A 27,653-nucleotide genomic window follows, 5' to 3' on the forward strand; every position below is an offset into this window, starting at 1 on the left:
TATTAGTTATTTTCATTACGCCTTTCACCGTAAGGGTAGTTTTATTTATTTATTTTTTTACTTTATTTCCCTATTTTATAAGCCCCCAAAGGCCTAACAGCATTAGATTGCCACTTCTATATATCAATGGAAATAAATCCATGGACAAATAGGAGATTCAGTATATTGCAAGGTAGTGCTGCCACCTGCAGGCCTACGATGGAATATACCTGTAAAAGGCATTGGAGCCTCACCAAACACCGACCTTTCACAGACAATGAACGGATCCCCAATCACCGAATGGGGAGCCCTTCCAGGCCCAGAAACGCAGCACTTCTGCATTTTGTGCTTTCAGATTCCGTGGTCACATTTGACCATGGCATCGGAGGGGTTTAAATGCCTGCAATAAGCATTATCGCCGATCGCAGACATTAACTACAGGTGTCTGCTGTATGAAACAGCAGAAATCCGGTGGCCGGTGGTCCGCTGTGCTTGCAAGTGGGCACCATCTTTAAAGATCCAACTTCCGCTGTACTACTGCAGAGGTCAGGAAAGGGTTAAAGATGCAAGCAACATGCAATATTTGATAAGTTTGGCACAAAGGATGCCAACACAGACTCAAGCAAAACTGACGTGAAATATTCTCCTCATAATAAATTCCCCCTCAACTCCTCATCCAGATAGGCTTTCCTGTGATAGTGTCACGCTTCGGTGAGGTAGGGAAACCCACACTGAACATAGGAGGGAAAGTGGTGAGGGCAAAAGGCCTGGAAACTAGGAAAAGAGCAGGTCACCTCCTGGAGAAACCCTAATCCAAGTCCTGACTGAATGCAAGTATGAACTGACCCCAGAGGTAGGAGAGCTCATACACAGGAACCTAGAGTCCTAACTCACCCTGTAGGACCCTGGTACTAATGTCAGACCAAGAGACAACCTGTTCCTCCAAAAGGTAGGACGAACAGGAGTCTCCCTCAGGCCTAAACACAAATGGCAGGGAAAAGAGCAACACAAGAAAACTCAAACAATAAAACAATAGGGAAAGGAGACACTTAACTTCAAGTAGCTATGGAAGCACAGGAACTCAGCCGAGATCCAAACATCAGCTATCCAAAACAAGACTAAAGCTATAAACCGCACCACATAGTGGGAGAAGCCACAATAAATAGGGAAGGTAAAAAAGACCACATAAGCAACTCCTGAGGCAAGGGGTGTGGCCATTACCAGAAACAAAATAGACAAGAATTGATCCACAAGGAACCTGTCAGATCACACCATGTCTTACTGATCTCCTGGTACGGGAAAGTCTGTGACAGATAGTTTTTCAGTACAATGATAGGTATGCATTTTTTCTTTGAGAGGACAACCTCTCTAGAGGACCATTTTCCAATGAAATTTTGGGTGGTCATCTCAAAGATGTCTTTTCTATCTGCAGCAATCCGGAGGGGAGGAGTGGTAATTGCTAAGATGATGGTAGTAGTGCTCACAGTTCATGGTGACTATCTCCACCCTGGATATGCAGTGACTGGAAGGTGCACCCTTTCTCCCATCAGGGCACTCCTGATGGCAGTTAAGGTGCCTTTGGTGGTGAACAGTTTGGCTGGGTGCACAGCAGGAGGTTGCAATAAATAAAGTCTTTCTTTACTGGATTGATGATAGGGGTAGTAGTACTTATAGCAGCAAAAGGCACAGTTCTAAAGCATCTTACAGAGGTAACTATTCTCAATAGCTGTTTACAGGCAGCAACAATGATGGTAGCTGTAGTATTCTCTGTTTCTATCTCTCTCTAAAGATACTTTGCCGTCTCTCCAAGTAACAATAGGAATGCTATACTGTTCTTGTTAACCCTTTCTGCAATTCCTCGGCTGAGGGGTACAGATTTAAGATATGGATGGCCAGGCTATCTCAAAGTGTGGTATTGTTCCAGAGACAATAATCCTTCATGCAATAAAGGAGCAAATTCCTTGCTGTCAGAATCCCACATGACCCGGATGGTTCAGAACCTTCTATAGATGTCTGATCCCTTTATTTCAGGGGTACCCTTGTAATAGAGTAGCTCCCTTGGCAGCTGTAGTATCTTGGTCCCCATCACAATTCTGTGCTCTGTATTTTCCCCAACTAGCACCACCCTGGCTACAAATGCCACTACTCTACTGGCCAGATGGCTAGTGCTGCTACTAAACACATTCTGACTCTCGGATGATGAGACCGGGTTCTTTCGTTTTGCAATCTCTCATTTTCCAGACATTTTATTATGAGGCCTATAAATGAAAAGTGACTGGTTTCCTTTAACTGAGTTTCCTAAATGAAAAGACACAGGTTTGGTACACACAGATTACTGAACGATACTAGCAAAATTGCAAGTGTTTTTTTCTGTAATTTAAAGACAGAGGTGCAATAAAATTTCCCAAATTCCTCCTCTTCTACAAACACACTGCACACTGGTATTTCCAAGGGTTTTTACAAGAGTAATAATGCAATTTTTGCAGTGAAACATGTTTGAACTAGTTGTTCTGAAGCAGTAATGGCATCCCTTCATTAACACTTAGGTGTGACAATGCAGTTTTTTGGACAGTGATGATAAAGACTGATGCAGTAGGCCTTTCCTAACATTTATAATTTGTGTTACGGATGTGAAATGCGGTAGAATTATTGAGCACTTTTTTTCACAGCATAACATGCGTTCACTAAAACGTAATATTTTTGCATGCCAAGTATACACTTTGATGTAGTATGCCTTCATTAACACAGTTTCCAAAAAAAATCACTGCACTGGAAGGAATCTGTAACGTAGAACTAGTTGCCAGAAGCTGAGCTGACACTAGCCTGACAGCAAATACACCCTCCTCCTGATTACACCCCTTAATATACCCAAATATTCTCTCCCTATAATCTTCTTACACTGTCCTTCCGAATTATCTACTCTCTCCCTATAATCTTTTATACTGTCCCTAATTCAGAGTTTCAGTCTGCAGAGGCAGAGCCACAGAACAGCTTCCTTCCAGGTCACCAGTAAACCGCAGAATGACGTTCTGTTTGTTCTGCACAGTCACCTCCCTGCATGCTGCTCCCCTGGTTGGCTGATATGGGCCCACTTTGACCCAGTGTCATTGAGCATCTTTTTTCTTACCTTGTGGTATTTCCCCACCAATTCTCACAGTAAAATGGCATTGTGTCATCTTCTGCAATTCATCGAAACGAACTGCAAAAGATTTGTTGGTCAGATGAATTTTTGTGAAATTCATAATGAACTAGTTTCATTAGGAATCGATTCGCTCATCTTTGCTAAATACATATCTTGGACATGACTTATGGAAAATGTATTTATCAGTTGTTTTTCAAGATGTTTTTTTTTTATCCATGGTGATGGTTTCTCTGTCCTGTGACGTCTTCACGGATGGAGTACCATCTGCTACTCATGGAAATCAAGGTCATGCTCTTCTTAGCAAAATGGCTGCTCTTGTCCCTTTGCAGTCATCTACTCAATCCATTCTCCCAATGAGTCTCAGGAATTTTTCTAATATGAGTGGCAGAGACCTAAATACATAACCTGGACATGTCATATGGAAAATGGGTTTATCAATTTTTTTCAAGATTTCTTTTTTATCCATGGTGATGGTTTCTCTGTCCTATGATGTCTTCATGGATGGAGTACCATCTGCTACTGATGGAAACCAAGGGCATGCCCTGCTTAATAGAATTTTTTCCAGTCATTGCTATGTAAACAAATATTCTGAGATCTAATTAGTATCATGCTTGGAATATTTCATTGCTGGCACCGTAGACAACTAATTATATTACATGGGAGACTAATTTGTGTGATAGATACATGGACATGTGATCTGACTCATCATGAGTATCAATTATTTATTATTAGCATTAAAAATGATAGTGATTGAAGTAAACTCCTGGAAAACAACATATATTCAGATACTGAAAAAAAAAAACTCCTCTATGAAAGAAAAGGTGCTGCCATGACCCAGTGTACACGTTCATGTATGTTTCGAAAACTGAACTGGTGGGCAGAATTATCCCCCATCAAATGTCCCATAAAGGTAAATAAAGTGGCTGAAACAATTCCCTGTGTCTTACACTCACATTCTGTTTCTTAGGTGTCAAAGCTGTCGGGATTGTCTCCAAAAAAGGAGGAAATCTCCCTGACTCCTGGTAGAGCGGACAAGTCTCCTGTAAAAGCTGCGGGCAGCTGTCGCTAGGGGAAGCGAGCTGCATATGGTGACTCCTGTGCCCATTGACTTATTGTAAGCTGTATAAATCTGTATGCAGGGAGCTCCCCCTAGTGGTGGCACTGATTATATGGGGAACTTTGATTATGAAGGACAGCTGCTGGAACTGTTAATTGGGTTACTCAGACAATGTTGTTGTTAGAGGCTCTTTGGCCGTTATCAAGGTCTACACTTATGGGAGGGGCTTACAGTAAAAGAAATATTATGTTGCACTCTACATCTTAAGGTTCCTTGAAGGGGATTCTTAAAAGAGATGTCTTATACCTTTTCAGAATGTGTTCATTCCTTTTTTTTTTATGTAGCATTTTTTATATAAAAAAAATCTTCCCTGGAGGCGGCCATATTGGAGGCACAAACATCTTTATGGTATTGTCTCATTGACAGAGATATGTCAGAAATTACTAGATGTTCTAGTACGCAGCTAAGGGTGTGTTGTCACTCGGAACGGATCAGATGGTGAGTCATTTGTATGCTATGTGAGGTCATCTCTGGATTTTAATACACTACTTCAATATAGGATCCAAAGTTGTTTTATCCAGTGGCTGAAATTTTCAGTTTTTTTCTACATTGTCCGGGCTCCACAATCTTCCTGTTCCACAGAGTCATTGGAGGCTGGGCTTATCTGTCTTTGTTTTTTGTAGTACACAGCCACCTTATTTGTGTGCAGACCATTGCTCTCCTGCCTTATCTAGGACTCCAGAAGTACAACACAACTGCCATTAACCCTCTAATGATAATGAGATGACTCTGCTCATTCTATCCCAGTCTATACAGCAAAGCTGACAAATGAGCTGCGAAAAAAAAACTGTCAGTTTATTGCGAATGCTATAATGACCAATGAGGAACAGGAGCTTTTCATATAGTGCCTTGCAAAAGTATTCACCCCCTTGACTTTTTAGTATTTTGGAACATTACAGCCTTAAGTTCAATGTTTTGTTAATCTGAATTAGGGGTGGGCGATATACAGTTGCAAGAAAAAGTATGTGAACCCTTTGGAATGATTTCTACACAAATTGGTCATAAGATGTGATCTGATCTTCATCTAAGTCACAACAATAGACAATCACAGTCTGCTTAAACTAATAACACACAAAGAATTATATGTTACCATGTTTATATTGAACACACCATGCAAACATTCACAGTGCAGGTGGAAAAAGTATGTGAACCCCTAGACTAATCTTGAAATAGCTTGGGTTGGACGGCACTCCTCTGGTGTCGTTAGGTACGGTGCTCAATGGTAATTGAGGTAATGCAGTGAAAGTAAACCACGGCACTCGTTTAGGTAGTTTTGAAAACTTGTATTTTCATATCATTTCATTATTCATTTCATCATTTATCATATCATTTTTGTTAGCATCCAGGAATGAAATATGCACAAACTGGCCAACGTTTCGGTCCTAATATGGGACCTTGGTCACGGCCTGGAGTAAGGTAAATGCAAAGCAATACGTCAGGGTATTTTTGCATGATAAGTGGATTCATGGTCAATTCATAATATTTACAACAAAATAATGTCCAGTGTCTAGTATACAGAGATACAGAGGATGACATTGTGAGGCAGAGCAATTTCCACTCGTAGTGGCATCGTCACTAGTGAAATTACACTTAGAGAAATACATATACATACAAAACTATAAGCCTCAGTAAATGACAAATAGAAATCAGCAGAAAAATCAGTAGTAGCTGGGCAATCGATAAGCTTGGTTCAGAGCTAGCAAACAAATGCAGACAAATGCAGAGTGGTGCAGGTCAACAGAACGTCTCAAGGGTAACGTGGCCTGTGGAGTGTGACATAGATTATAGCATATATCGGTAACTGCATGATAAGTAATGATGAGGATAAGTATATATAGAGACAAAGGCAAATATACAGTATATAGGGGTCAGCAGAGTCATAGCCCAGTCATCTATAGAAATCTGTCTAGGGGTGCTGGTTGTAGAGAGAACATCAAAGGTGCAAGCAGAACGGCGGTATGCGGGTAATTAGAGAGGTTTCATATTTACCTTAGTCGTGTCTTGCATGTTGCCTGTGGGATGCGCTGGCTTGCACTGCGCTTGTGTCTCTTTTAAAGTATGCCGCTGGTGCGGGCGAGCGTCCTACGTCAGAGCGTACGGCCCTGTCGCACGCATGACCTCAACATGCACCAGCGGGTGACGTCACCGCGGCAGTGGCGCACGCATGCGCAGTAGGCCGGCCGGGACCATGGCTGGCATAATACTGTGGGCAACCTGATCTAGACGATAAAAAGGGTCTACTGCCCAAACATAGATGAGTATGGCGATAGTGGTCTAAAGTGGTATATACAGTGGCGCAGTGTGTCCCCTAAAAGAAAAGGGGGGGGGGGCGGTTTAGGACGTACATTGGGGTATTAACATAGGCCCAACCAGGGTAGAAGACTTTCTAGCAGACAAAATATATTACGTTATTAACTCTATGTGGCCGAGACAAATACCAGATAAATACCAGATGTCTGGACAGTACAATATATTTTTTGTTATATATTATGCACTATATGTTCTTATATATTATTATATACTCTATTTATATTAGTACGTCTATGTTAAAGATATGAATATTATACTATATATTATATATTGTGCGACTATGGTATATCTCATACTACCTGGTTAGGATGGACTTTATGAGTCATTTTGTCTGACAAAATGACAAAATGACTCATAAAGTCCATCCTAACCAGGATATAATAATATATAAGAACATATAGTGCATAATATATAACAAAAAATATATTGTACTGTCCAGACATCTGGTATTTATCTGGTATTTGTCTCGGCCACATAGAGTTAATAACGTAATATATTTTGTCTGCTAGAAAGTCTTCTACCCTGGTTGGGCCTATGTTAATACCCCAATGTACGTCCTAAACCGCCCCCCCCCCCCTTTTCTTTTAGGGGACACACTGCGCCACTGTATATACCACTTTAGACCACTATCGCCATACTCATCTATGTTTGGGCAGTAGAGATACCCTTTTTATCGTCTAGATCAGGTTGCCCACAGTATTATGCCAGCCCTGGTCCCGGCCGGCCTACTGCGCATGCGTGCGCCGCTGCCGCGGTGACGTCACCCGCTGGTGCGTGTTGAGGTCATGCGTGCGACAGGGCCGTACGCTCTGACGTAGGACGCTCGCCCGCACCAGCGGCATACTTTAAAAGAGACACAAGCGCAGTGCAAGCCAGCGCATCCCACAGGCAACATGCAAGACACGACTAAGGTAAATATGAAACCTCTCTAATTACCCGCATACCGCCGTTCTGCTTGCACCTTTGATGTTCTCTCTACAACCGGCACCCCTAGACAGATTTCTATAGATAACTGGGCTATGACTCTGCTGAACCCCTATATACTGTATATTTGCCTTTGTCTCTATATATACTTATCCTCATCATTACTTATCATGCAGTTACCGATATATGCTATAATCTATGTCACACTCCACAGGCCACGTTACCCTTGAGACGCTCTGTTGACCTGCACCACTCTGCATTTGTCTGCATTTGTTTGCTAGCTCTGAACCAAGCTTATCGATTGCCCAGCTACTACTGATTTTTCTGCTGATTTCTATTTGTAATTTACTGAGGCTTATAGTTTTGTATGTATATGTATTTCTCTAAGTGTAATTTCACTAGTGACGATGCCACTACGAGTGGAAATTGCTCTGCCTCACAATGTCTTACCCATCCTCTGTATCTCTGTATACTAGACACTGGACATTATTTTGTTGTAAATATTATGAATTGACCATGAATCCATTTATCATGCAAAAATACCCTGACGTATTGCTTTGCATTTACCTTACTCCAGGCCGTGACCAAGGTCCCATATTAGGACCGAAACGTTGGCCAGTTTGTGCATATTTCATTCCTGGATGCTAACAAAAATTATATGATAAATGATGAAATGAATAATGAAATGATATGAAAATATAAGTTTTCAAAACTACCTAAACGAGTGCCGTGGTTTCCTTTCACTGCAACCCCTAGACTAATGACATCTCCAAGAGCTAATTGGAGTGAGGTGTCAGCCAACTGGAGTCCAGTCAATGAGATGAGATTGGAGGTGTTGGTTACAGCTGCCCTGCCCTATAAAAAACACACACCAGTTCTGGGTTTGCTTTTCACAAGAAGCATTGCCTGATGTGAATGATGCCTTGCACAAAAGAGCTCTCAGAAAACCTACGATTTTGAATTATTGACTTGCATAAAGCTGGAAAGGGTTATAAAAGTATCTCCAAAAGCCTTGCTGTTCATCAGTCCACGGTAAGACAAATTGGCTATAAATGGAGAAAGTTCAGGACTGCTGCTTCTCTCCCTAGGAGTGGCCATCCTGTAAAGATGACTGCAAGAGCACAGTGCAGACTGCTCAATGGAGGTGAAGAAGAATCCTAGAGTGTCAGCTAAAGACTTACAAAAGTCTCTGGCATATGCTAACATCCCTGTTAGCGAATCTACGATACGTAAAACACTAAACAAGAATGGATTTCAAGAAAGGATACCACAGAGGAAGCCACTGCTGTCCAAAAAAAACATTGCTGCACGTTTACAGTTTGCACAAGAGCACCTGGATGTTCCACAGCAGTACTGGCAAAATATTCTGTGGACAGATGAAACCAAAGTTGAGTTGTTTGGAAGAAAGACACAACACTCTGTGTGGAGAAAAAGAGGCACAGCACACCAACATCAAAACCTCATCCCAACTGTGAAGTATGGTGGTGGGGGCATCATGGTTTGGGGCTCCTTGCTATCGAAGGAAAAAATGAATTCCCAAGTTTATCAAGACATTTTGCAGGAGAACTTAAGGCCATCTGTCCACCAGCTGAAGCTCAACAGAAGATGGGTGTTGCAACAGGACAAAGACCCAAAGCATTGAAGTAAAACAACAGAATGGCTTAAACAGAAGAAAATATGCCTTCTGGAGTGGCCCAGTCAGAGTCCTGACCTCAACCCGATTGAGATGCTGTGGCATGACCTCAAGAAAGCGATTCACACCAGACATCCCAAGAATATTGCTGAACTGAAACAGTTCTGTCAAGAGGAATGGTCAAGAATTACTCCTGACCGTTGTGCACGTCTGATCTGCAACTACAGGAAACGTTTGGTTGAAGTTATTGCTGCCAAAGGAGGTTCAACCAGTTATTAAATCCAAGGGTTCACATACTTTTTCCACCTGCACTGTGAATGTTTACATGGTGTTTTCACTAAAAACATGGTAACATTGAATTCTTTGTGTGCTATTAGTTTAAGCAGACTGTGATTGTCTATTGTTGTGACTTAGATGAAGATCAGATCACATTTTATGACCAATTTGTGCAGAAATCCATATCATTCCAAAGGGTTCACATATTTTTTCTTGCAACTGTATGCGATATATGATATGGACTATATGAATCTGTGCAACGATACAGATTTTGTCCATATCGCGTATATCGCCGGACCGCGATATGACCAGGAGTGGTAATGAATAGACAAACCCGAACCTTCTCTGCTCACCGATGTGGCTCCAGCTCCCGACTACGCACAGCGCTGTACTTTAGTTGCCAGGGCCTGGCATGCACACAGTGTCAGCCCGCTGGCTGACGCTGTGTGTGAAGTCAGGTCCTGCAATGCATGCTGGGAAGAAGACGCGACTCCTGCGAAGTGAGGACTGCCGGCTCACCGAGCACCCTGGCCTGCAGGATAGGTAAGTATAGCGATTATGGGGGGGCAAATGCTACATGGGGGCTGATGGCACTGGCTCTTTTGGGCTGGGGACATATGGCAGGCACAGGCAGATGGCAAATGCCACATGGGGCTGATGGCACTGGCTCTTCTGGGCTGGGGGACATATGGCAGGCAGATGGCAAATGCCACATCGGGGCTGATAGCACTGGCTCTTCTGGGCTGGGGGACATATGGCAGGCACAGGCAGATGGCAAATGCCACATCGGGGCTGATGGCACTGGCTCTTCTGAGCTGGGGGACATATGGCAGGCAGATGGCAAATGCCACATGGGGGCTGATAGCACTGGCGCTTCTGGGTTGGGGGACATATGGCAGGCACAGGCAGATGGCAAATGCCACATCGGGGCTGATGGCACTGGCTCTTCTGGGCTGGGGGACATATGGCAGGCAGATGGCAAATGCCACATGGGGGCTGATGGCACTGGCGCTTCTGGGCTGGGAGACATATGGCAGGCACAGGCAGATGGCAAATTCCACATGGGGGCTGATGGCACTGGCTCTTCTGGGCTGGGGGACATATGGCAGGCAGATGGAAAATGCCACATGGGGGCAGTGGCTGATGGCACTGGCTCTTCTGGGGAACATATGGCAGGCAGATGATGGCAAATGCCACAACATGGTTATTTATAAACCACAATAAAAATATAGTTTTTAGAAAGCAAATAGCAATACGTTAGTAATAGTATAAGAAGGTTTTGTCTTAGAGTACTCGATTGCTAAATTAATTGTTTCCTGCAGCCCTAGATGTCATCTAAAGACACTCCGTATGACAAAAAAAATCGGCGGTGGATTGACATTACAAATGCCATTACCCTATACCTGTGTAAGGACATGGTGCAGTTTCTCACAGTGGAGAATAGCGGCTTTCAGAATATGATTAAGACACTCGATCCACGTTATGAGGTACCTAGCCGCAAATACTTTAGCCAAACAGAAGTGCTCAAACTGTATAACAAAGTCCGCGAGCAAGTGAAGAAAGAACTCCGGAGCATAAAACACTATGCAACTACTACAGACTTGTGGTCAAGTCGCACAATGGAGCCTTACATTAGTCTCACAATCCACTTCATCAATGACAAGTGGAAGTTGTGCAACAGATGCCTACAGACATCTTATTTTCCAGAGGATCATATGGGTGAACTGATATCTCAGGGATTAAAGGAAGCGCTAGAGTCATGGGGACTTAAAGAAGAGTTACAAGTCTGCATAACAACAGACAATGGCGCAAATATTGTGAAAGCAGTGGAAATGAACGGCTGGACAAGACTGCAGTGTTTCGGCCAAAGGCTTCACCTCGCCATCGGTAGGTTAACGTTTTTTTTAGTCCTAGACTAGTTCAACATAATGCAGGGGTTGTTGACTGTGCTAATAATATCGTCCAATTTTGTCCTTAGAGAGAACTGTGAAAGACGCCCGTGTTGAACATGCAATTGGCAAATGCAAGAAAACAGTGAGTGCCTTTTCTTACACTTGGAAAAGGAAGAGACAAATGGCTAATGCCCAGGCTGAGCTAAACCTGCCTCCTCACCGCCTCATCACTGAAACACCAACAAGATGGGGGTCTCGACAGCAGATGATTCAGCGGGTGCTTGAACAAGAGAAGGCCATAGCACAGGTCCTGAAAGCAGACCGGAAAACCAGGCACCTGGTACCAACTTGGACATTGATGTGTTACAATCTATGAGCAAGACCCTCAATCCCCTGTTGGAGTTCACAGATGCTCTGTCTGGAGAAGAGTATGTGAGTGTGTCGTATGTCAAACCTGTGCTCCACCTTCTAAACACCACAGTTCTTCCTCTAGCTGATGATGACATTGACACAGACCTGACGAAGGACATGAAGAGAGCCATCCTCAAGTATTTAAATGAGAAGTACTCAGAGGCTGAAACTGATGATCTGAAGCGTTGGTCGACCAAGGAGGCCATATCCAGGAGGTCATCAATCATATATAGCAGATGACCGAAGAGACTTCATCTTCACAAAAGCAGCAGCAGAAATTCAGGCACTGCTAGAGACCCAAGTTGTTTTTTGCCACAGAGTCATCAGCATCACACACAAGCACAGGAGCTGATGGAGAAGCCCAGAGAGAACCCAAGAGGAGTAAACGAAGTCTGGGCAGCTTTTTCAAAAAGGCATCCGCTCAGCCTGGCCCAGCTGCCCTCACTGACAGAGAAGCGATTGAAATTGAGCTTAAAGGGAGTCTGTCACCTTCATATGGTCATATACAGTGCTTACATGGCTCTGTAGCACACCTATACAGGATTGTAACGGTACCTTTGTTCTTTTCTTTAGACTTGCACCAGCAGGAAAAAACGAAGTTTAATTCATATGCAAATGAGCACTCGCAAGTGCCCAGGGGCGGCGTTCAGTGTGTAGCTGCCCAGGCTGCTCTGCCTTCTTTTCACTTTACTCCTCCCCAGTCTCTTCCTTTACCCGCCCTCCAAGTCTCTTGCCTCATCGATAGGTCCGGACTTGGAGGGCGGGCAAAGGAAGAGGCCGGGGAGGAGTAAAGTAAAAAGAAGGCAGAGCAGCCTGAGCATCTACACACTGAACACCGCCCCTGGGCACTTGCGAGTGCTCATTTGCATATGAATTAAACTTTGTTTTTCCTGCTGGTGCAAGTCGAAAGAAAAGAACAAAGGTACAGTTACAATCCTGTATGGGTGTGCTACAGAGCCATGTAAGCACTGTATATGGCCATATGGAGGTGACAGACTCCCTTTAAGAGTAACCTGCAGGCACTGGATGTAGAAGGAGAAGCTGACCCACTGGAGTGGTGGAGGCTGCACCAGGCTAATTTTCCCAGGGTGGCAAGCCTAGCCAAGAAATATCTTTGCATTCCTGCCACAAGTGCCCCCTCAGAAAGGGCATTCAGCACCAGTGGCAATATACACTGTTTAAAAAAATAAAGGGAACACAAAAATAACACATCCTAGATCTGAATTAATAAAATATTCTTCTGAAATACTTTGTTCTTTACATAGTTGAATGTGCTGACAACAAAATCACACAAAAATAAAAAAATGGAAATCAAATTTTTCAACCCATGGAGGTCTGGATTTGGAGTCACACTCAAAATTAAAGTGGAAAAACACACTACAGGCTGATCCAACTTTGATGCAATGTCCTTAAAACAAGTCAAAATGAGGCTCAGCAGTGTGTGTGGCCTCCACGTGCCTGTATGACCTCCCTACAACGCCTGTGCATGCTCCTGATGAGGTGGCGGACGGTCTCCTGAGGGATCTCCTCCCAGACCTGGACTAAAGCATCTGCCAACTCCTGGACAGTCTGTGGTGCAACGTGACGTTGGTGGATAGAGCGAGACATGATGTCCCAGATGTGCTCAATTGGATTCAGGTCTGGGGAACGGGCGGGCCAGTCCATAGCATCAATGCCTTCGTCTTGCAGGAACTGCTGACACACTCCAGCCACATGAGGTCTAGCATTGTCTTGCATTAGGAGGAACCCAGGGCCAACCGCACCAGCATATGGTCTCACAAGGGGTCTGAGGATCTCATCTCGGTACCTAATGGCAGTCAGGCTACCTCTGGCAAGCACATGGAGGGCTGTGTGGCCCTCCAAAGAAATGCCACCCCACACCATTACTGACCCAATGCCAAACCGGTCATGCTGGAGGATGTTGCAGGCAGCAGAACGTTCTCCACGGCGTCTCCAGACTCTGTCACGTCTGTCACATGTGCTCAGTGTGAACCTGCTTTCATCTGTGAAGAGCACAGGGCGCCAGTGGCGAATTTGCCAATCTTGGTGTTCTCTGGCAAATGCCAAACGTCCTGCATGGTGTTGGGCTGTAAGCACAACCCCCACCTGTGGACGTCAGGCCCTCATATCACCCTCATGGAGTCTGTTTCTGACCGTTTGAGCAGACACATGCACATTTGTGGCCTGCTGGAGGTCATTTTGCAGGGCTCTGGCAGTGCTCCTCCTGTTCCTCCTTGCACAAAGGCGGAGGTAGCGGTCCTGCTGCTGGGTTGTTGCCATCCTACGGCCTCCTCCACGTCTCCTGATGTACTGGCCTGTCTCCTGGTAGCGCCTCCATGCTCTGGACACTACGCTGACAGACACAGCAAACCTTCTTGCCACAGCTCGCATTGATGTGCCATCCTGGATAATCTGCACTACCTGAGCCACTTGTGTGGGTTGTAGACTCCGTCTCATGCTACCACTAGAGTGAAAGCACCGCGAGCATTCAAAAGTGACCAAAACATCAGCCAGGAAGCATAGGAACTGAGAAGTGTTCTGTGGTCACCACCTGCAGAACCACTCCTTTATTGGGGGTGTCTTGCTAATTGCCTATAATTTCCACCTGTTGTCTATCCCATTTGCACAACAGCATGTGAAATTGATTGTCACTCAGTGTTGCTTCCTAAGTGGACAGTTGGATTTCACAGAAGTGTGATTGACTTGGAGTTACATTGTGTTGTTATATGGTTATTAATCCTTTTCATATATTGTATGTAAAGTTTAAGATATATTGTAGTAATATGCATAATATTTTATCCATAATATTTTATTTGATCATTATATTAAATGTGTTATATATGTTAAATTCAGATGGTAAATGCCTGCTGATTATTTTACAATAGTCTGAGTTGGTGAAGTAAAATGATAAAAATATATAAATAAAACTATTGTTTAGAAATAGAAAACATAACATTGGCATGTGCGTATGTATTCACCCCCTTTGTTAGGAAGCCCATAAAAAGCTCTGGTGCAACCAATTACCTTCAGAAGTCACATAATTAGTGAAATGATGTCCACCTGGGTGCAATCTAAGTGTCACATAATCTGTCATTACATATACATGCCATTATTGAAAGGCCCCAGAGGCTGCAACACCTAAGCAAGAGACATCACTAACCAAACACTGCCATGAAGACCAAGGAACTCTCCAAACAAGTAAGGGACAATGTTGTTGAGAAGTACAAGTCAGGGTTAGGTTATAAAAAAAATATCTAAATCTTTGATGATCCCAGGAGCACCATCAAATCTATCATAACCAGATGGAAAGAACATAGCACAACAGCAAACTTGCCAAGAGACGGCCGCCCACCAAAACTCATGCACCGGGCAAGGAGGGCATTAATCAGAGAGGCAGCACAGAGACCTAAGGTAACCCTGGAGGAACTGCAGAGTTCCACAGCAGAGACTGGAGTATCTGTACATAGGACGATAATAAGCTGTACACTCCATAGAGTTGGGCTTTATGGCAGAGTGGCCAGAAGAAACATAGTAACATAGTAGTACATAAGGCCGAAAAAAGACACCTGTCCATCAAGTTCGGCCCGCTATTCTGCAAGTTGATCCAGAGGAAGGCAAAAAAACCCTGTGAGGTAGAAGCCAATTTCCTTCCCGACTCCAATCCGGCAATCAGAATAACTCCCTGGATCAACGACCCCTCTCTAGTAGCTATAGCCTGTGATATTATTACCCTCCAGAAATACATCCAGGCCCCTCTTGAATTCCTTTATTGTACTCCCCATCACCACCTCCTCAGGCAGAGAGTTCCATAGTCTCACTGCTCTTACCGTAAAGAATCCTTTTCTATGTTTGTGTACAAACCTTATTTCCTCCAGACGCAGAGGATGTCCCCTCGTCACAGTCACAGTCCTGGGGATAAATAGATGATGGGAGAGATCTCTCTTCTGACCCCTGATATATTTATACATAGTAATTAGATCTCCCCTCAGTCGTCTTTTTTCTAACGTGAATAACCCTAATTTTGATAATCTTTCAGGGTACTGTAGTTGCCCCATTCTAGTTATTACTTTAGTTGCCCTCCTCTGGACCCTCTCCAGCTCTGCTATGTCTGCCTTGTTCACTGGAGCCCAGAACTGTACACAGTACTCCATGTGTGGTCAGACTAATGATTTGTAAAGTAGTAGGACTATGTTCTCATCACGGGCATCTATGCCCCTTTTGATGCAACCCATTATCTTATTGGCCTTGGCAGCAGCTGCCTGACACTGGTTTTTGCAGCTTTACTTTCAGCTAAAAACAAAAAAGGCACATTGTAAGTTTGCCATAGGGCATGTGGGAGACTCCCAAAATGTATGGAGGAAGGTGCTCTGGTCTGATGAAACTAACATTGAACTTTTCGGCCATCAAAGAAAACGCTATGTCTGGCGCAAACCCAGCACATCACATCACCCAAAGAACACCAACACCATTTTTCAGCAGCCGGGACTGGGAAACTGGTCAGAGTTGAGGGAAAGATGGATGGTGCTAGATACAGGGATATTCTTGAGAAAAACCTGTCCCACTCTGTGGGTGATCTGAGACTAGGACGGAGGTTCACCTTCCAGCAGGACAATGACCCCAAACACTCTGCTGAAGCAACACTTGAGTGGTTTAAGGGGAGACATGTAAATGTGTTGGAATTGCCTAGTCACAGCCCAGATCTCAATCTAATAGAAAATCTGTGGTCAGACTTAAAGATTGCTGTTCACAAGCGCAAACAATCCAACCTTAAAGAGGACCTTTCATCAGCATCAAGTATGTAAACTGAATATACATACATGGAGAGCGGCGCCCAGGGACCCCCCTGCACTTACTATTATCCCCGGGCGCCGCTCCGTTCTCCGGTTATAGGCTCCGGTAAAGTCATAGTTAGGCTCCACCCATTTGAGCCTGCCGCGGTCTCCTTCTCCTATGCTGTAGCGCTGGCCAATCGCAGCGCTCAGCTCTTAGCCATGCTATGAGCTGAGCGCTGCGATTGGCCAGCGCTACAACATAGGAGAAAGAGACGTCGGCAGGCTCAAATGGGTGGAGCCTAACTATGACTATACCGGAGGCTATAACCGGAGAACGGAGCGGCGCCCGGGGATAATAGTAAGTGCAGGGGGGTCCCTGGGCGCCGCTCTCTATGTATGTATATTCAGTTTACATACTTGATGCTGATGAAAGGTCCTCTTTAAGGAGCTGGAGCAGTTCTGCAAGGAGGAATGGGCAAAAATCCCAGTGGTAAGACGTGGCAAGCTCATAGAGACTTATCCAAAGCGACTTGGAGCTGTGATTGCCGCAAAAGGTGGCTCTACAAAGTATTGACTTTAGGGGGGTGACTAGTTATGCACATTGACCTTTTCTGTTATTTTGTCCTATTTGTTGTTTACTTTACAATAAAAAAAAAGATCTTCTGGGCATGTTCTGTAAATGAAATGATACAAATCCTAAAACAATCCATGTTAATTCTAGGTTATGAGGCACCAAAAGTACGAAAAAAGTCAAGGGGGGTGAAAACTTTTTCAAGGCACTGTATATTTTTTTTACATAGACAGCGATAAGAAAAACAGCAAAAATGTTTGTGTGTTTATAATTAAAAACTGATTTATGTAATTTGTTATTTTATGATTCCTATTAAAAGCAGGAAAACATAGGATTACCGTATGTCATACAACTGACAGTACCTATGGATGGAAGGGTGAGCATACTATTGTCTGTTAGCCTGAGGAAGGAGGCAGTCTGCCTCAGAAACATGTCACTTTTTTTTTTCTTATTTATTTTTTTAATTAAACTACCATTTAAGTGATTAGTGCCCCAAAAACAAATTTTATTTCATCAGTGAGCCTTGTTTACTTGTCACATGCTGACTGGTTTTCAATGTATTTTATAGCTATTTTTATGGAAACCTCAGGATCAGATCTTAGAGATGAGTAATAAAGAATCATTTACAGAAAAGTAGATACTAATAGGCTTATTCATTTAGGAAAATCAGTTCATATTTGTCCCTATTTTGAAGGATGATCGAGAGATAGGGGAACAGGTAGCACCCTTGGTCTGGGCAGATAAGAACTTCTTTCTGTCCAACCAAACATTACTGTCTGCTCTGCTGACAGCTTTTGACACTCAGGCAGAAAAAGACAGCAAAGACTCTATGCCAGTGATATCAATATGACAATGTTAGCCCTAAGCACTATTTATTTTCTTTATTTGAGACTATGGATCTCTCTGCAAAGCTTAGAACCATACAATGCACCAAGCAGCACTCTCTGCCTCTCCCCCAGCGGGAAGTGTCAGCACCTATTGTATCTTCAGCAAGTGAATTGCTTTGAACTGTATGTAAGGCCTCTTTCACACTTGCGTTGTCCGGATCCGGCGTGTACTCCACTTGCCGGAATTACACTCCGGATCCGGAAAAACGCAAGTGTACTGAAAGCATTTGAAGACGGAACCGTCTTCCAAATGCTTTCAGTGTTACTATGGCACCCAGGACGCTATTAAAGTCCTGGTTGCCATAGTAGTAGTGGGGAGCGGGGGAGCGGTATACTTACAGTCCGTGCGGCTCCCGGGGCGCTCCAGAATGACGTCAGAGCGCCCCATGCGCATGGATGACGTGATCCATGTGATCACATGATCCATGCGCTTGGGGCGCCCTGACGTCACTCTGGAGCGCCCGGGGAGCCGCACGGACGGTAAGTACACTGCTCCCCGCTCCCCACTACACTTTACCATGGCTGCCAGGACTTTAGCGTCCCGGCAGCCATGGTAACCACTCTGAAAAAGCTAAATGTCGGATGCGGCAATGCGCCGAAACGACGTTTAGCTTAAGGCCGGATCCGGATCAATGCCTTTCAATGGGCATTAATTCCGGATCCGGCCTTGCGGCAAGTGTTCCGGATTTTTGGCCGGAGCAAAAAGCGCAGCATGCTGCGGTATTTTCTCCGGCCAAAAAACGTTCCGTTCCGGAACTGAAGACATCCTGATGCATCCTGAACGGATTTCTCTCCATTCAGAATGCATTAGGATAATCCTGATCAGGATTCTTCCGGCATAGAGCCCCGATGACGGAACTCTATGCCGGAAGACAACAACGCAAGTGTGAAAGAGCCTTAAGCCAAAACTTTCTCTCTAAATAACTGGCCATCCGCCTTCACCCACTATCTATTGCTGTGGAAAACAGAGATTAGAGACCCTATAACCCTAGACAGCTTCTTATCTCTCCTGCCCTATTGATATAATGTGTGTGTGGCATGTCTATGACCAGATTAGTGCTGGTAAAATTTCCTAAGGCTTGATCTCATTTTCCTCACACAATTGTATGAATTATTCAGGCAGCTCTGTGTTCAGAAAGGAAACAGAGATGTTGATTGACACATAATGAAATAATAACACAAGATAAGATTTCCCATCACTTACCAGCGTTAGTTTTTTCTCCACTTTGGCCGCATTCGGCATTTTGTCATAGTTCTGTATTTCCTGATAGGCTTTATGAAGCTTCCAGGCTATGGTGGTATAACAAGAGATGATTGTCGTAGCGGGGGTAATAGTGCACAGGATAAACATACTGAGAATGAATGAGAATCCACTGATGGAATTCTGGAACTCAGCCCAGGCAATGGTGCAAGAAATACCGAATGGTTCCGGGCCATAGTGACCCCATCCGACCAATGGAAATATTGCCCAGAGCAACGCGTAGAGCCATATGCCCATGATCACAATGTATATTGTTTTCTTCTTTATCATATTGCCTGGAAGAGTAAACAATTGTTAATTTGTATGAAATGTTGCTGCCATTGCAATGTAAATCACGAAACGCGTGGTGTCAACGTCATGCTCACAGGAAGGATAGGGAAGCATAAAATGTCTACATGAAGGTAACATCATGTTAATATATGAACATAATTTGAAAATTAAGGTTGGGTAGCATTGTGAGCATGAAGACTACACGTGTTTTTGCTTTTTGTGGTTGATTAGGCAACTGGCGCCCCCTGCCCCCATTCCCCGTAGCGTCTCCTGTGGCATACCTTACATGGAAGCAAACCATGCAGTTGCTATGGTTCCCTAGGGGAAGAGGGGGCCTAGGGCTGAACTTCTGTTCCCGTCATGAAAACACTATATTTGCATGCAACCATCACTAGGGGGAGCTCAGTGCAAAGAGATTTTACTGCTTCCATTGCAGTCAATGGTAAATGTATACATTCTTATGCACTGAGCTCCTGCTAGTGGTGGCATCAGATAGACAGCTTCATAATACACTACATGAGGAAATGCATTGAGAACTATGGTGCTCATTATGAGCGTCATATTTTTAAAGCACCCGTTCCACTTTTTCTACCGAATTTGCATAATAGCCGCATCCTAAGCTAACATGAATGTTCCTAAAACAGCCTATTGCAATTTTCAGTTTGGAAGATTTATTTTTATGTGGATAGAAATGTCAAAAAATACCAATGTGTTCAAAAAACATGTTTATAATAAAACCTTCTTATCCCTATAAAATACAGTTGCAAGAAAAAGTATGTGAACCCTTTGGAATGATATGAATTTCTGCACAAATTGGTCATAAAATGTGATCTGATCTTCATCTAAGTCACAACAATAGACAATCATAGTCTGCTTAAACTAATAACACACAAATAATTAAATGTTACAATGTTTTTATTGAACACACCATGTAAACATTCACAGTGCAGGTGGAAAAAGTATGTGAACCCCTAGACTAATGAAATCTCGAAGAGCTAATTGGAGTGAGATGTCAGCCAAATGGAGTCCAATCAATGAGATGAGATTGGAGGTGTTGGTTACAGCTGCCCTGCCCTATAAAAAACACACACCAGTTCTGGGTTTGCTTTTCACAAGAAGCATTGCCTGATGTGAATGATGCCTCGCACAAAAGAGCTCTCAGAAGACCTACGATTAAGAATTGTTGACTTGCATAAAGCTGGAAAGGGTTATAAAAGTATCTCCAAAAGCCTTGCTGTTTATCAGTCCACGGGAGGACAAATTGTCTATAAATGGAGAAAGTTCAGCACTGCTGCTACTCTCCCTAGGAGTGGCCGTCCTGTAAAGATGACTGCAAGAGCACAGCGCAGACTGCTCAATGAGGTGAAGAAGAATCCTAGAGTGTCAGCTAAAGACTTACAAAAGTCTCTGGCATATGCTAACATCCCTGTTAGCGAATCTACGATACGTAAAACACTAAACAAGAATGGATTTCATGGGAGGATACCACAGAGGAAGCCACTGCTGTGCAAAAAAAACATCGCTGCACGTTTACAGTTTGCATAAGAGCACCTGGATGTTCCACAGCAGTACTGGCAAAATATTCTGTGGACAGATGAAACCAAAGTTGAGTTGTTTGGAAGAAACACACAACACTATGTGTGGAGAAAAAGAGGCACAGCACACCAACATCAAAACCTCATCCCAACTGTGAAGTTTGGTGGTGGGGGCATCATGGTTTGGGGCTGCTTTGCTGCGTCAGGGCCTGGACGGATTGCTATCATCGAAGGAAAAATGAATTCCCAAGTTTATCAAGACATTTTGCAGGAGAACTCAAGGCCATCTGTCCACCAGCTGAAGCTCAACAGAAGATGGGTGTTGCAACAGGACAATGACCCAAAGCATAGAAGTAAATCAACTACAGAATGGCTTAAACAGAAGAAAATATGCCTTCTGGAGTGGCCCAGTCAGAGTCCTGACCTCAACCCGATTGAGATGCTGTGGCATGACCTCAAGAAAGCGATTCACACCAGACATCCCAAGAATATTGCTGAACTGAAGCAGTTCTGTAAAGAGGAATGGTCAAGAATTACTCCTGACCGTTGTGCACGTCTGATCTGCAACTACAGGAAACGTTTGGTTGAAGTTATTGCTGCCAAATGAGGTTCAACCAGTTATTAAATCCAAGGGTTCACATACTTTTTCCACCTGCACTGTGAATGTTTACATGGTGTGTTCAATAAAAACATGGTAACATTTAATTATTTGTGTGTTATTAGTTTAAGCAGACTGTGATTGTCTATTGTTGTGACTTAGATGAAGATCAGATCACATTTTATGACCAATTTGTGCAGAAATCCATATCATTCCAAAGGGTTCACATACTTTTTCTTGCAACTGTATATTAAAAAAGCCCAAAATGTTGGACTTAAAAGGGATTGTCCGGCAAAAAATATTCTACATTTTTAAAACCAGCACCTGGATCTGAATACTTTCGTAATTGGCTGTAATAAAAAATTTTGCATAGCCACTGAGTTATTCAATAAAATGTATCTGTAGAGCGCCACCTGCTGTTTGCTCTTTTTCAAAACTCTTTGTCCAGCTCACTGAGATGGAAGCACATGCTAAGTTCCATCCTTCAGCTGCCACCAGCTACGGCAGTTAGAACACGCCCTCTGAGAAAGGACATGACCCCTGAGCTGTTACCTTGAAATACGAAGGGGGAGATCTCTGTATCCATGTGAGGTACAGGGCTGGTTCTAGCTTTGTTAGAAAGAGGTTTTCATGTTCTATTATATGATATATGATTTTCATTTTTTACATCATTCATGGGATAACCACTTTAAAATAATGGGGTGTAAAAAAGGTTATAATAGCATCATGAAAAACTGTACAACTCTCTAATATGTCTTGTGATCAGTTCCTTACTATTTACAAAATCTCCGCTTACTAGTGCAGTGACCCACCAGGGGAGTGCTGGGAGGAGAATGGGAGTGGTAGTGGCGGCACAGATAGGAGTAGTAGTGGTTCACGGTGGCTCCCCTCCTCTTAGGGCTCCCTGGGACCATGCAACAGAGAATGGATGGCGCACACTTTCTTCCCTCGGGGCAGACCCACGGGCCTTTTGGGGAACTGGTTGTAGTTGCTATTAGTAGTAGTTGTAGTACTAGCAGTAACAATCATGGGCTGAGAAACCATCAAGCCTTGGTCAAGATGTTTTTTTTAGGATCTTAATATGAACACTGGATGTTTCTAGTCACCAAAGAGAGCAACTAGAAATAGACAGACGATGACCTCCACTACAAGAACAAAGGACGATGCAAATAAAGGACAAACACAAATAAAGTGCCATAATTATAGAAAATATTCTGGTGCTAATGCTACGCTTATTTTGCAAATTTGAGATTCTTGGCAAATATATTTTGTACAAAATGATTTGGGCCCGTCTGCCAAACGTCAAGGTGATCTCTATAAAACGGGAACCTAACACTAAATCCTACCTTTTATGTGCCATAATGGCCACCATAAAATTCAGGGAGTGCAGGTTCCACGTGCATGCTGGGTCCACTCTGCTTTTTACCATTTTTGGTACCATAACGGCCTACATTAAATCCAGGGATGCAGGTACCAACATGCATGCTGAGCCCACTCTATACCTCTCCTGGTGCCAAACGGCTTCCAATAAATACAATGAGAGCAGGCTACAGCTTTATACTTACTCTAATTAAAATCAGCCTACGGGACAGACAGACTAGTGAGGGGTGGCCCCATAGGCTGAGGTGGCTCGTTTGCTTCGTAATAGTGAGATCACAGACGTCCATGTAAGCACCCGGAAATGTGCATTACACAAGTCTGGAATGGTGCCCTGAAAAAAGGGCCTCAACTTCAATATCGTCATAAGAAGCATTAGCTCCAGCTTACAAAAAAGTATGAACAGTAGACAGTAGAAGATTGGAAACAGGTGATTTGGAGTGATGAGACGAATGTCAATAGACTGGGTTCTGATGGGTGTAAATGGGTCTGGAAGAAACAAGGGAAAAGGGGGCTAAGGGATTGAGAAATTGAAGGAACTGGAAGTTCGGTGGAAGAAGGCTGATGATATGGGGTTGTTTTACAGTCAAAGGCGTTCGATACTTGACCAGGATTGTTGGTGGTCTGAATGCTGAGCTACACTGAACAAAAATATAAACGCAACACTTTTGGTTTTTCTCCCATTTTGCATGATCTGAACTCAAAGATCTGAAACATTTTCTACATACACAAAAGACCCATTACTCTCAAATATTGTTCTCAAATCTGTCTAAATCTGTGTTAGTGAGCACTTCTTTTTTGCCGAGATATTTCATCCCACCTTACAGGTGTGGCATATCAAGGAGCTGATTAAACAGCATGAATATTGCCCAGATGTTCCTTAGATTGCCCACAATAAAAGGACACTCTGAAATGTGCACAGTTTTGCCTTACTGGGGGGAAGGGGGGGGGAGTCAGAAAACCAGTCAGTATCTGGTGTGGCCACCATTTGCCTCACGAAGTGCAACACATCTCCGTCGCATAGAGTTGATCAGGTTGTTAATTGTGGCCTGTGGAATGCTGCTCCACTCCTCTTCAATAGCTGTGCGAAGTTGCAGAATATTGTCAGGAACTGGAACACGCTGTCATATACGCCGATCCAGAGCATCCCAAACTTGCTCAATGGGTGACATGTCCGGTGACCATGCTGGCCATGCAAGAACTGGGATGTCTTCAGCTTCCAGGAATTGTGTACAGATCCTTGCAATATGGAGCCGTGCATTATCAAGCTGCAACATGAGGTGATGGTCATGGATGAATTGCACAACAATGGGCCTCAGGATCTTGTCACGGTATCGCTGTGCATTCAAAATGCCATCAATAAAATGCACCTGTATTCATTGTCCATAACATACACCTGCCCATACCATAACCCCACCGCCACCATGGGCCACTCGATCCACAACGTTGATGTCAGCAAACCGCTCACCCACACGACGCCACACACGCTGTCTGCCATCTGCCCTGAACAGTAAAAACCAGGACTCATCCATGAACAGAACTACTCTCCAACGTGCCAGACGCCATTAAATGTGAGCATTTGGCCACTAAATTGGTTACAACGACGAACTGCAGTCAGGTCCAGACCCAGATGAGGACGACGAGCATGCAGATGAGCTTCCCTGAGACGGTTTCTGACAGTTTGTGCAGTTTCTTTGGTTATGCAAACCGATTGTTGCTGCAGCTGTCCGGGTGGCTGGTCTCAGATGATCATGGAGGTGAACATGCTGGATGTGGAGGTCCTGGGATGGTGTGGCTACACGTGGTCTGCAGTTGTGAGGCCGATTGGATGTACTGCCAAATTCTCTGAAATACCTTTGGAGACAGCTTATGGTAGAGAAATGAACATTCATTGAACGGGCAACAGCTCTGGTAGACATTCCTGCAGTCAGCATGCCAATTGCACACTCCCTCAAACGTTGCAACATCTGTGGCATTGTGCTGTGTGATCAAAATGCTCATTTCAGAGTGGACTTGTATTGTGGGAAGTCTAAGGCACGCCTGTGCAATATTTATGCTGTCTAATCAGCACCTTGATATGCCACACCTGTGAGGTGGAATGGATTATCTCGGCAAAGAAGAAGTGCTCACTAACACAGATATAGACAGATTTGTGAACAATATTTGAGAGTAATGGGTCTTTTGTGTATGTAGAAAATGTTTCAGATCTTTGAGTTCAGCTCATGCAAAATGGGAGCAAAACCGAAAGTGTTGCGTTTATATTTTTGTTCAGTGTATATGTGAGTATCCTACAAGACAAGTTACTTCGTACACTCGAGTACTATGGGTATGAAAAGGACGACAGTGTTCCAGCAGGACAACGACCCAAAGCATATGTTAAGATTGGCAAAGAAATGGTTCAATGACAATGAAGTAGAGGTGCTGGATTGGCCCCCACAGTCCCCAGACCTCAACCCAATTGAAGACGTGTGGGTAGAGTTGAAGAAAAAGCTGTTTTCGTACCCCAGTGAGTTGACCAGTATGCACCAACATTGGGAATGTGTAGAAGAGACCTGGGAGAAGATTTTAGTCGAGACATGCTTGAATCTGATCGAGAGTATACCCATAAGGATTCAGGCAGTGTTGAAGGTGGATTTACAAAATGCTAACTAAATTGAGATAGCCAAGATGATTGTCTATAAAATGGTGGTAGTCTCACATTCAAAGCTGTGAGTTACCCTTTTGCTCGTCAGTGTACATAGTGGTAATTTATCACATGGAGAAGAGATGTATACATGTGTCCATCTGTATCACCACCAGATAGAATTCAGGATGAACAACCCCAGTTCTTTCCTGGAGATGGACACTTATCGGTTGCACAGTCAACCAGACTGGAAGGTCTTACAAAGAGTAAAAATATATCCTCAACTACTATAGAGAACTGAGACTTCCATACATCCAAGATCATTTCTAGATGACTTTCCTACAATTCATCTTTTTAACCTCCGCACAAGACTATCTATATCATCTACCTTACTTGATGCAGCCAAGAATATCCAAACCATAACATCTCCATCACTATTCTTGACACTGTATCAGGTTTGTCTGGTAAAATGTTGTCTAGGTTGGCTAGATGTTGGAAGACTGATAATTTGCATATTGTTTTCCCCAAGAAGCCCTAAAGAACCCACTATGTCAGTTGTGGAACACCACACAAGGAGAAACAGTACCCCTTGAGACCTGCATCACCAAGGCTTCTCACCTAGCTAACCTCTGTACTGATGAAGGGCAAGAACCCCTAGTCTGCAGATTGACCCCTTTTCCTTTTGGAGAAAGTTCTTGGTTTGGGTTTTATCCTAAGTCATGCTACACAACCAATTAAAGGATAGAATATTGACTATAGGTAGTTACCCTCAGTAGGTGGCGCCACAGAGACAGTTTATTGCATATCCTTTTCCCCAGGGAGTATTGCCTGGTATATAAGACTTCCTACACTAGCCCTGGCACTCTCTACAAGGACAAACAATCATTAAGTCTTCCAGAGCAGGGGGTGCACTTTGCAGTGTGTTTATCTTAAAATGACATATTTTCAGAAATTGCATAGCTTATTTTTCTATACATATGTTCAATAAGAAATCATTTTAGATGGATAAGTTACTCACGGTTGGTTGTCGTTGTGCTGGTCACTAGATATCGGATCACCGCCATTGCTGTTAATGTCATCATACTTGCTACTCCAAAAAAGAATCCCATCAGGGCGTAATACAGACAGGAAGGATCCCCCCCAATCCATGCATGATTCCAAGCAGAGGCAATGGCCAGAGGGTACATGCTCACAGCCATACCCAAATCGGTGACAGCTAGGTTTACGGACAGAAGATCCGCTGATTTAAGGTGGGAGAAGCATTTCACTGCTGTAGCAAGCACAGCGACATTGCCCACCACAGTCAGTATAGCTGAAATTGAAGGAAAAAAATAAGTGTACATTTTATGATTGATAACCTTATTTTCCCAATATGCCATTTAAATATTTGTGAAACTAGGGGTGAATTTCGCCCCCATCGCAGTCCCAACTGACTGCACATAAAAGAAGTTCATCATACCAAAAATAGTTATGGATCAGACAAAATTGGACATGCTCAATCAAATATGCTTTTTGGATATTTTCAAAGGAAGAATCCTGCTTAAGGAAAAATAAATCACCACCTCTATCCCTTTAAACCACCAGTGACAGATTCCCTTTTAACCTATGCAGGGGATTGGGAGCTTTGTATGAAAAAAATGGAGCTTTGAGAAATATAATATATAATAAGAAATGTATAGACAAAGACTTTAGGTATGTTTAGATTAGATCAATTTAAAGGGGTGGTCCCATCTGGGACATTTATGGCATATATCGATAGGGTATTCTATACATGTCAGATAGGTGCAGGTCCTACCTCTGGAGCCCACTCCTATTTCTAGAAAAGAACCCTGAAGTGAATCGAAAGCACATATTGCTTATGCATATTGCGTATGTGCGACCACCCCTTCATTCACTGCTATGGGATTTCTGAATATAGCTGAGTGAGCTCACCCACAAACACAGCCACTTCTCCATTCACCTCTATACAACACCCAAAATAGCCAAAGCAGTGCTCAGCTATTATTGGAAGTCCCATAGTGAAGAATGGAGGGTGGCAGCGCATGCGCAGCTTGCTTTCTGTTCACTTCAGAGCC

The 27,653-nt window shown here is 43.6% G+C and overlaps 1 protein-coding gene across 1 annotated transcript in view; it reads right to left on the reverse strand.

Moving 5' to 3' along the window:
- LOC120999915 (opsin-5-like) overlaps nucleotides 1-27,653 on the reverse strand; it is a 64,145-nt gene that overhangs the window by 11,385 nt on the left and 25,107 nt on the right. The window contains exons 2-3 of the mRNA XM_040430964.1: nucleotides 26,597-26,890; nucleotides 19,119-19,450 (exon numbers count right to left, since the gene is read on the reverse strand). Of these exons, the coding sequence (XP_040286898.1) occupies nucleotides 19,119-19,450; nucleotides 26,597-26,890 (626 nt within the window). The remainder of the gene's footprint in view (nucleotides 1-19,118; nucleotides 19,451-26,596; nucleotides 26,891-27,653) is intronic.

This window comes from Bufo bufo, chromosome 4 (genome assembly GCF_905171765.1).
Source record: "Bufo bufo chromosome 4, aBufBuf1.1, whole genome shotgun sequence".
In the NCBI taxonomy this organism is placed as follows: domain Eukaryota; kingdom Metazoa; phylum Chordata; class Amphibia; order Anura; family Bufonidae; genus Bufo; species Bufo bufo.